Source organism: Otolemur garnettii, unplaced genomic scaffold (genome assembly GCF_000181295.1).
Source record: "Otolemur garnettii isolate 467f Iridium unplaced genomic scaffold, OtoGar3 scaffold00098, whole genome shotgun sequence".
NCBI lineage: Eukaryota > Metazoa > Chordata > Mammalia > Primates > Galagidae > Otolemur > Otolemur garnettii.
The window spans coordinates 6,386,782-6,396,310 of record NW_003852493.1 but is presented as its reverse complement, the minus strand read 5'-3'; the positions used below and the strand labels follow the sequence as shown (position 1 = coordinate 6,396,310).

Genomic DNA, 9,529 nt, shown 5'->3' with positions numbered 1-9,529 from the left:
TCCGTCTCAAAAAAAAAAAGATCTTTAAAGTATGACAGCGGAGCTTTAATAGGGATTGCATTAAAATTATATATTGCTTTGGGTAGTATGGATATTTTAACAATGTTGATTCTTCCCAGCCATGAGCATGGTATGTTTTTCCATTTGTTAACATTTTCAGCTATTTCTTTTTTCAGAGTTTCATAGTTCTCTTTATAGAGATCTTTCACTTCTTTTGTTAGGTAAACTCCCAAATATTTCATCTTCTTTGGCACTACTGTGAATGGAATAGAGTCCTTGACTGTTTTTTCAGCTTGGCTACGTTGGTATATATAAAGGCTACTGATTTATGAGTGTTGATTTTGTAACCTGAGATGCTGCTGTATTTCTTGATCACTTCTAAGAGGTTAGTAGTAGAGTCCCTGGTATCTTCCAGATATACAATCATAACATCTGCGAAGAGTGAAAGTTTAATCTCTTTTGATCCTATATAGATACCCTTGATCGCTTTTTCTTCCCTAATTGTGATGGCTAAAACTTCCATTACAATGTTAAAGAGCAATGGAGACGATGGACAGCCGTATTAAATCTTTTTTCAATGAGTCTTTTGTAAATATACAATAAAGAAAGTTTCTGTAGACTTGAATGTGTTTGTATCCGGTGCTTTAATCAAGGATAGTCATTTTTTAGGATTGTGTTAATGGCAGCTTGGAGTACAAAAGACAAACTGTTTTTGTTAGAGAATAACTCCTATCTGGTAGTACATTTACATGAAGAATGTGTAGGCAGAAAATAGATTCAGAAGATCCTTGCTGTTGAGACGGATATGTCGTAAGACATTTTTAAATTCACAAATCTATGAATACTACACTTCATGTAACATTTCTTATCTCATTCAAAAGGCATAAACTATGAAAGGTGAAGAGCAAGAAAGTCGATTTCAGATGTGGTATTAGGCAAACAGTGAGTCCACAAACAAGCCCCATGGCTTCTGTCTGCTCATTGGCTTCAGTTAATATCTGGGTCTTGGGAACATTCCAAATTGCTGCATATCTTGGAATTGCTGTAGATGATAAAATGGCAGAAACTTGGAGTGACAAGATGCAAGGCAACCATTGTATATCATGTTAGTGTTTATGCTCACATTCAGATACTAGTTACAGATGCTTAATTGGGGATGAGATTTTATTCAAAGGTCTCACTCTTTCCTTTGGTCTTTTCTTTCAAGAAATCATAAAAGCACACAAGATATTTTTACCATTTCCAATTTACAAATAACGTTGAAGCTTGGTGTGGTGGCTCAGCCTTGGGAAGCTAAGGTGGGAGGATCCCTTGAGCTCAGGAGTTTGAGACTAGCCTGAGCAAGAGTGAGACCGTGTCTCTACTACAAATAGAAAAAACTAGCCAGGTATCGTGGCAGGTGCCTGTAGTCCCAGCTACTTGGGAGGCTAAGACAAGGAGATCACTTGAGTCCAAGAGTTTGAGTTGCTATGAGCTATGATGCCACAGCACTCTGAGAGTGAGACTTCATCTCCAAAAAAAAAATAAAAAATAACATTGAATTCATTTTCAACCTTTTTACATTAACTATCTTCACATCTTTAGATTTTGAAGGCTTCATGTTTTAGTTCCTAGTAATACTTTATTTTATAGATTTTCACATGTTGCCTAACTATAGTTGCATATGTTGTTAATTTAATGCCTAGTGTTTTTGCTTTATGCATGATTAAAGTGAAATTGTCCATTTAAATCTAGTTACTGGGCTCGGCACCTGTGGCTCAAGTGGCTAAGGCGCCAGCCACATATACCTAAGGTGGCGGGTTCGAATCCAGCCCAGCCCCCCAAACAACAATAATGGTTGCAACCAAAAAAAATAGCCGGGCATTGTGGTGGGCACCTGTGGTCCCATCTGCTTGGGAGGTGGAGGTAGGAGACTAGCTAGAGCCCAGGAGTTGGAGGTTGCTTTGAGCTGTGATGCCATGGCACTCTACCCAGGGGGACAGCTTGAGGCTCTGTCTCAAAATCAATCAATCAATCAGTCAGTCTAGTTACTGTGCACTGATCATGATGGGAGGAGCATAATACTTCCCGCTTAGCTGCTGCTCGTGGTCGGCCCACCCCGCTTTGCGGTGAGTACTTGCTGGACATTGTGAAGTCTCCTTTTCTCAGGCCTGTCACGTGTCCTGTTGCTTCCTTCCAGAGATGTCAACTGTAGGTCTTAATGGATGTTGGTGGCTTAACCTCACCTGTATTATGTGCATGTATATGGGGTTCACGAGGGCACTTTGCTACCTTGGTTTGTTGGAAATATCCACGTGATTTGAATTTGCTAACCTAGGTGCTGTTTTTATGTGGGGATTCAGAGAAATTAAAAACTACACTCCTTCCACCACCATCTTCTCTAAGTGCCTTTTAAACATTTCTATTGTATCTACAGTTGTGTTTTTCTTTCTTTCCTTATAGGTTTTATGTCTTCTCTTATTTGCTCTTGATCACTCTGTTCAGAAATTTGACTTTTTAAAAATAAAATTTACTTAAGGCCAGGTGCAGTGGCTCACACCTGTGATCCTAGCACTCAGGGAGGCTAAGGCAGTTGGATTGCTTGAGCTCTGTAGTCCAAGACTAGCCTAACAGCGGGACCTTGTCTCTAAAAATAGCCTGGCGTTGTGGCAGGCAACTGTAGACCCAGTTACTCGGGAGGCTGAGGCAAGGGAATCACTTGAGCCCAAGAGTTTGAGGCGGTTGTGAACTGTGATGCCACAGCACTCTACCAAGGGTGACAGAGTGAGACTCTGTCTCAAAAAAATGAATAAAGTTTCTTTTAAAAATAAAAAAAGCAATGCTGGGCACAGTGGCTCATACCCATAATCTCCACGCTTAGGGAGGTTAAAGTGAGAGGGTCACTGTAGACTAAGAGGTTGAGACCAGCTTGGGCAATATAGCAAGACCCAGTCTCTACAATTAAATAGAAAATTAGCTGTGTGCCTGGAGTCACAGTTGCTATGGAGACTGAATCAGAATAGCTTGAGCCCAGGAGTTTGAGTTGCTATAAGGTCTGACAACACCACTGTACTCCAACCTGGGCAACAGAGAGAGACCCTATCTCAAAAATGTAAATAAAAATACAGAGCAGTTTTTAAAGCTTCCTTTCTGGGAAATCAGCTTTTGGTTCTGCTGTCCTCTGTTTTGGCAGTGGGGAGGAGATAGAGTGACCACACGATGCTCTGGCTGGTTAGTTTCCAGGCTCTAGTGCTGGCCTGTTGTCCAGTGTCCAGCTGATTCTCATTGTGCTGTTTTGGCAATGATGCTTACAGAACACAGCTGAGAGAGGGAAGGGCGTGCTTCCATATAGGCACCCAAACCTATGCTCTGACCGTCCGTTTCCATCTCTTACTCTGCAGCCCATTTACCTTCTGTTTCCTCAGGGAGTTTCAGAGTTTAGTTTTGTACATTTGATGTTATTTCTATATTCCATCAAATTCTCAATTATGTAGCATTTCTAGAGTTAGGTAAAGGGAAAGGAAGAGGGAACAGGAGCTGGTGGCCTATTTTAAAACTTGACATCAAGAACCAGATACCTTTTCAGAATTATAGCAAATAGCCAGATTTTGCCTCTTACCTAGATTTAGGGTTTATTAGCCCTTAGCTGCTAAGCAGTCCTTTCTTTCTGAGAGCTAAGTTTATAACATTCATTTACAGCCCTCAATCACAAAAAGAGATACTTGTTGGCTTGGCGCCTGTGGCTCAAGCGGCTAAGGCGCCAGCCACATACACCTAAGGTGGCGGGTTCGAATCCCCAGCCCGGGCCCACCAAACAACAATGATGGCTGCAACCAAAAAATGGCCGGGTGTTGTGGCAGGCGCCTGTGGTCCCAGCTACTTGGGAAGCGGAGGCAAGAGACTCGCTTGAGCCCAGGAGTTGGAGGTTGCTGTGAGCTGTGATACCATAGCACTCTACCCAGGGGGATAGCTTGAGGCTCCGTCTAAAAAAAAAAAAAAAAGAGAGATACTTGTTTCTGGTTAAACTTTGTGGATATAGTTTGGTAAATGGTTCCCTGTGGGCAGTGTTTTTCAACCTTTTTCATCTGACAGCACACTTGAACTTAGAGTTAAATTTCCACATATACTTAAATTATGTTGGTCAAAAAAAGAACAAAGAAAAGAATATATTTTGCTTTGAACTTCTTTCAATAATAATTAATCATCTTAAAAATTTTCTGAGCATACCTAAGATCCTCTTAGAGCACACAGTTGAGAATCAGGCTTGGCGCCTATAGCTCAGTGGTTAGGGAGCTGGCCACATGCACCAGGGCTGGTGGGTTTGAACCCGGCCCAAGCCTGCTAAACAACAGTGACAACTGCAACAAAAAAAATAGACAGGTGCCTGTAGTCCCAGCGACTGGGAGGCTGAGGCAAGAGAATTGCTTAAGCCCAAGAGTATGAGGTTGCTGTGAGCCACAGCACTCTAGTGAGGGCGACATACTGAGACTCTGTCTCAAAAAAAAAAAAAGGAAAAAAGAAAATCACTGCCTTAGGGCAAGGTGATCTGACTTTATTTTTATTTTTATTTTATCTTTTTTCTGACTTCATTTTTATTTTATTTTTTTAAATTTTTTTAAGGCAAGCATTGAGCAAAGTTTATTAAGGAAGCAAAAGAGAGATTTACAGAGTAAGAGCAAGTACAGGCTTGAGCAGGATATGTTCACCGCAGACGATGAATGGGCCTCCACTGGCAGGCAAGTAGGCAGAGAAGCCCTGACTTCATGTTAAAATGACATTAAAATTGGATAAGGATAACACCCAATTTAACCTTTTCTTATCTGGGGAATTTTGAATTAGGCCTTGTGTATTTTCTATTATAAGTATTAACATTCTGTACATATGTATATTTTTGCCAGAGAAAAATATGTATTTTCTTCCCACGATATTAAGTGAAGGCTACTGTCTAATTGTTAGCATGCTCTAGAATAGTGGTTCTCAACCTTCCTGGTGCCGTGGCCCTTTAATACAGTTTGACCCACAGGTTGAGAACCACTGCTCTAGAAACACTCATGACAGTTCATTGAGCCCTGTCTACCCAGGGGGAGGATTTTCACTTAGAAGCATACCCCTCTTACACGAGATTTTCTGCATCTCAGCCTCTAATACTATCACCTCAGCAGATCTTGATCTCATCAAAATCTTCAATCTGTTGCTCCGACCTATCTGTTAAATTATCTCTACTCTCATTTCTCTTCCTAGTTATCTTAGAGTATGTGGTCCATCATTATAACTCTCCTTATGCCATCCAATTTATTTTCCTGGCAAAATAAGAATACAAGGCTTGAAAAATGCAGCATTACAAATGGGAAAATCCTATCGGACTTATAAACTGTCATGAGTGAGTGTTTCTCAGACCTGTTACATTAATGCTGTCTTTGGTGATGAGACAACCATGTGCTTGACTTTAGAGACACCGTTGTTCCCTAAGTAGGCACTTTTGTATTGAAGTAGCTTTCTTGTGACCTGGATAGTGATTTTATAAAAAACTGATGGATCTCTTTGAGTCACAAATGTTTTTGCAAAATCATTCGGCAAGTAAAAGAAATCATTGATTTATGTTGTAGTGCTTTTAAAAAATTGCTTTTAAAGTCCTCAGTTTAGTTTCCGTGAATTACATAGGAAAAAAGTCATAGGAAAGCAGCCCCTAAGTGGCAGCCAGCTACCAAGTTGACCTTACCTGTACATAAATGTGGGCAGTGAGTGTAAATGATTTAAGTCGTATATTCCTCACGGCAATGGGAAATATGAGCTTCCCTGAGCCCTGTAAATCTCTTGGGGGCAGTTTATGTTTGTGTCACAGCAAAGGAATCCTGAGATTATGAAATCCCCAGTCTTGTAATGAGGCTGGTAGCAAACCAGAGAAAGATGTTACCTTTAGACTGGTGAACAAACAGACCTGCTCTCTGAGTGGGAGACACTATTTCTAGCTTCCAAGGATGTTTGCAAACATCCTTACAAAGACTGTCTGAGACAAAGACCTGTATAAACACCACAGAGAATTACCTCCCAATAGAAAGCTGATTTGGGTTTTTTATAGGAACTATAGGCATTCTGAAATGTAATTCTACCCATCCTACCTCCAAATACCCCAACCTAAAGTAGAACTATCAAGTAGTTATAAAATGTAAACCATCAAGAAAACTAAACTTCCCCAAATTAATTATACTAGACCCCTTAAAATTAAAAATGAAGGCTGGTTTTGGTGACTAATGCTTGTAATCTCAGCACTTTGTTAGACCAAGGTAGGAGGATCACTTGATGGCAGTTCAAGACCAGCTTGGCAACATAATAAGACCCCTTTCTCTACAAAAAACCCCCAAAATTACCTGGGCATGGTGGTATGTGCCTGTAGTCCCAGCTATCTGAGATAGGATAATCAGTTGAGCCTGGGAGTTTGAGGTTAGAGTGAGCTATGATGATGCCACTGCTTTCTAGTCTAGGCAATAGAGTGAGAATATATCTCTTAAAGAAAAAAAAGATAGTTTTTACAAATTAAAATTAAGAATAAAAATAAATGAAACTTGTGCATGTAGTTTTGGGCAAATGTGTGACCTTTATTTGGGATTATACTTCATGTAACAATCAGCAAATATATCTACTTTTATTAAATTAAAAAATAATGATGACATTTTTACATGATTAATCCAAACATCTCTGTAAGTGCTTTTTAGGAATTTTTTTTTTGTTGTATACATAAATTACTAATGTCTGGCAGTCTGAAATTCGTGAACTTTCAGAATCTGTTTGTTTAAAATAAGCTATCCACTAGCTGCTGATATGTATTAGCAATATAGTATTTATATTGCAAAGCTTTATTAAGGAATTTATAAAGGAAATGGTTCCATGGGGTAAGAGAGCATGTCAGAAGATTTTTGGTTGTAGTTGTAAAATCTCTATTTGCAAAAGATTTGCATAAAGATTACCAGTAGTTCTTCAGCCTTAACAATAATTTCTTTTTAGAATCTCTAGGGCTGCGTAATAAATTGCTGAGAAAAATCGAAGAGCTCAGGACCAAGGTTAAATCTATTTCTTCTGAAATGCCTGATGAGTTTATATGTCCGATAACTAGGGAACTTATGACAGACCCAGTCATCGCATCAGGTACGTGGATGCCTTTTTAACTCATTAGACCTAAGGTAAACAGTTGAACATTATATATTTCACAATAAAATTGGACAGAATAGTTTTGGCATCTAGACAAGTGGATTAAGTTTTATAGGTTTTATTTAAACTTGTGAAATATGAATTTAGTTATCAGGATAGAAAGCTGAAATACTACTTTTTAAAGATAAACTGTTGGGATCTCTGTTTATTTAGTCTATCATGAATTTAAACAGCCTTACTGAAATCAGAATTTAAGATTGTAAGGTTGGATTGTTCCACATTAATTTGTAAGCATTGTCACAAACACAGACATAGATAGCTGTAATCAGTCAATCCACAGTATGTACTTTTTAAAATTTTGGCCTAAAACTTTGTGTTTCCATATACTGGCTTAGTCTGTAATTTTCCCTTTTAATGGCTTTATCCCTTGTGGCTCTGCAGTACATTTTATTCGACTCTTGTGCTCATTCGTGTGTGTATGTGTTGGCAAATCCTTATATTGTAAAAGCATGGTTGGTGCTAATATCTCAGTCTGTCTTTCTGTTACCTCACTTAGGGTTATTTCCATGGGATATGTGCCCCAGAGCAGAATTAATCAGAGAATATTTTATGAATATGAAAAACAACAGTTCTGATAAATCTTGGTAGATTGGTTATTAGACTGTTTTCTAGAAAAAAGAAACCAGTTCAGAGTACTACCACCAATATATTTAAGCGTGCCTGTTTTCCCCAGTTTTATAATCATTGAATTTTATAAACCTATTTATTTTTGCTAGTTTAAGAATTTGAAACTGTATCCCTTATTTCGCTAGGGAGGCAATGAATTTTTCTACATGGCAGTTTACCTTTAAGTATGCATGGGTAAGGGCAGGCATGGTGGCTCAAGCCTATAATCCAAGCATTCTGGGAGGCTGAGGCAGGAGGATCACTTGAAGTCAGGAGTTGGGCTGATGCCACATCACTGTAGTTTGGGCAACAGAGTGAGACACTGTCTCAAAAAAAAAAAAAAGCATGGGTGTAAAATAATCTGTTCACTTTCTTTGATAATCAAAGTCCCTTACGAGGGACTTATATAATTATATATTGTGTTAACAATATTATTGGAACTATTCATATTGAGTTTTATCATTTTAATATATTTGATTGTCGCTGCTTGCTCTGAATTTTTGTAGGTACAAGTACTTTTCCTTTATACAACTGTAGACATTTTCTTCCAGTTAAAAAAAAAAATTGCTTAGCTCTGTCATGTCTGGAATGTTACATTTGCTCTGAGTTAAGATTAAACCGAGAGTATGCTTGAATTTTTTGCAAATTTTTAAAATTGTAAAATAATATTGCTCATTGTATAAAAATTTCCCAAACAAACATAAAAGGATATAAAGTAAAAATCACTTCATTTATCTAGTCCTGAATCCCAGGCCCCAAAGGCAAGTACCAGGACTGGTTTAGCATATAATGCTAGATATTTTTCACTGTGTATGCTTACATATTACATTTTTAGTACCAGTAGAATCCATATTTGCAAAACTGGGCTTATACTGTTCTGTATCATACTTTTTTTGGTCAATCAACAATTTTTTTCTTTTTTTAAATTTCAGATTAATATGAGGGTACAATTAGGTTACATTGTTTGTGTTTGTTAGGTGAAGTCCACGGTGTAGTTGAGCCCTTCACCCAGGAGGAGTGCCATATACCCCTACAATTGTGCCCCTTAGGTGAGAGCACAGCAGTCCCCCTCCGCTTGCTCCTTCCCCCTTCCACAACTTGAATTTAATTCTGTTTATCTCTTGTGTGGGCATGCAGTGATTCATCTACTGCTTTCATGTCAGTATGAATATTCACATTGGATACTTTTATATTCTGATACTTTACTAAGGAGAATATCCTTTAACTCCTTTCAGGTTAATACAAAAGATGTAAAGTCTTGATCTTTTTTGTGGCTGAATGGTATTGCACGGTACACTTATACCACAGTTCATTAATCCGTTCATGGGTTGATGGGCATTTGGAGTGTTTCCACATTTTGGCTGTTGTGAATTGAGCTTTGATAAACAGTCTAGTGCAAATGTCCTTATGGTAAAATGATTTTTTTTTTCCTTCTGGATGGATACCTAGTAATGTGATTACAGGATTGAATGGCAGGTCTACTTTTAGCTCTTTGAGGATTCTCCATACTTCTTTTCAAAGAGGCTGTATTACTTTGCAATCCCACCAATAGTGTTTTGGGGTACAATGTCCATGGACATTTGCCTGTTTTACGTGTGTAGTCATCTCTAAGTGCTGTTTAATTTTTCTTTAGTTTACCATCACTTTATCTACCTTGTTCTTATTTATTTATTTATTTATTTTGTTGTTATTGTTACAGTTTGGCCGGTGCCAGGTTCCAACCCACCACCCTCGGTAT

At 38.4% G+C, this 9,529-nt stretch overlaps 1 protein-coding gene across 3 annotated transcripts in view; it reads left to right on the top strand.

The window, feature by feature from the left end:
• Positions 1 to 9,529, top strand: part of WDSUB1 (WD repeat, sterile alpha motif and U-box domain containing 1) — a 67,079-nt gene that overhangs the window by 44,792 nt on the left and 12,758 nt on the right. For 2 of the 3 annotated variants that reach the window (XM_023516821.1, XM_003795968.3), the window contains one exon: positions 6,982 to 7,122. The exons of the other annotated variant lie outside the window; for it this stretch is intronic. In XM_023516821.1, coding sequence (XP_023372589.1) covers positions 6,982 to 7,122 — 141 coding nt within the window. The remainder of the gene's footprint in view (positions 1 to 6,981; positions 7,123 to 9,529) is intronic. 3 annotated transcript variants of the gene reach the window in all.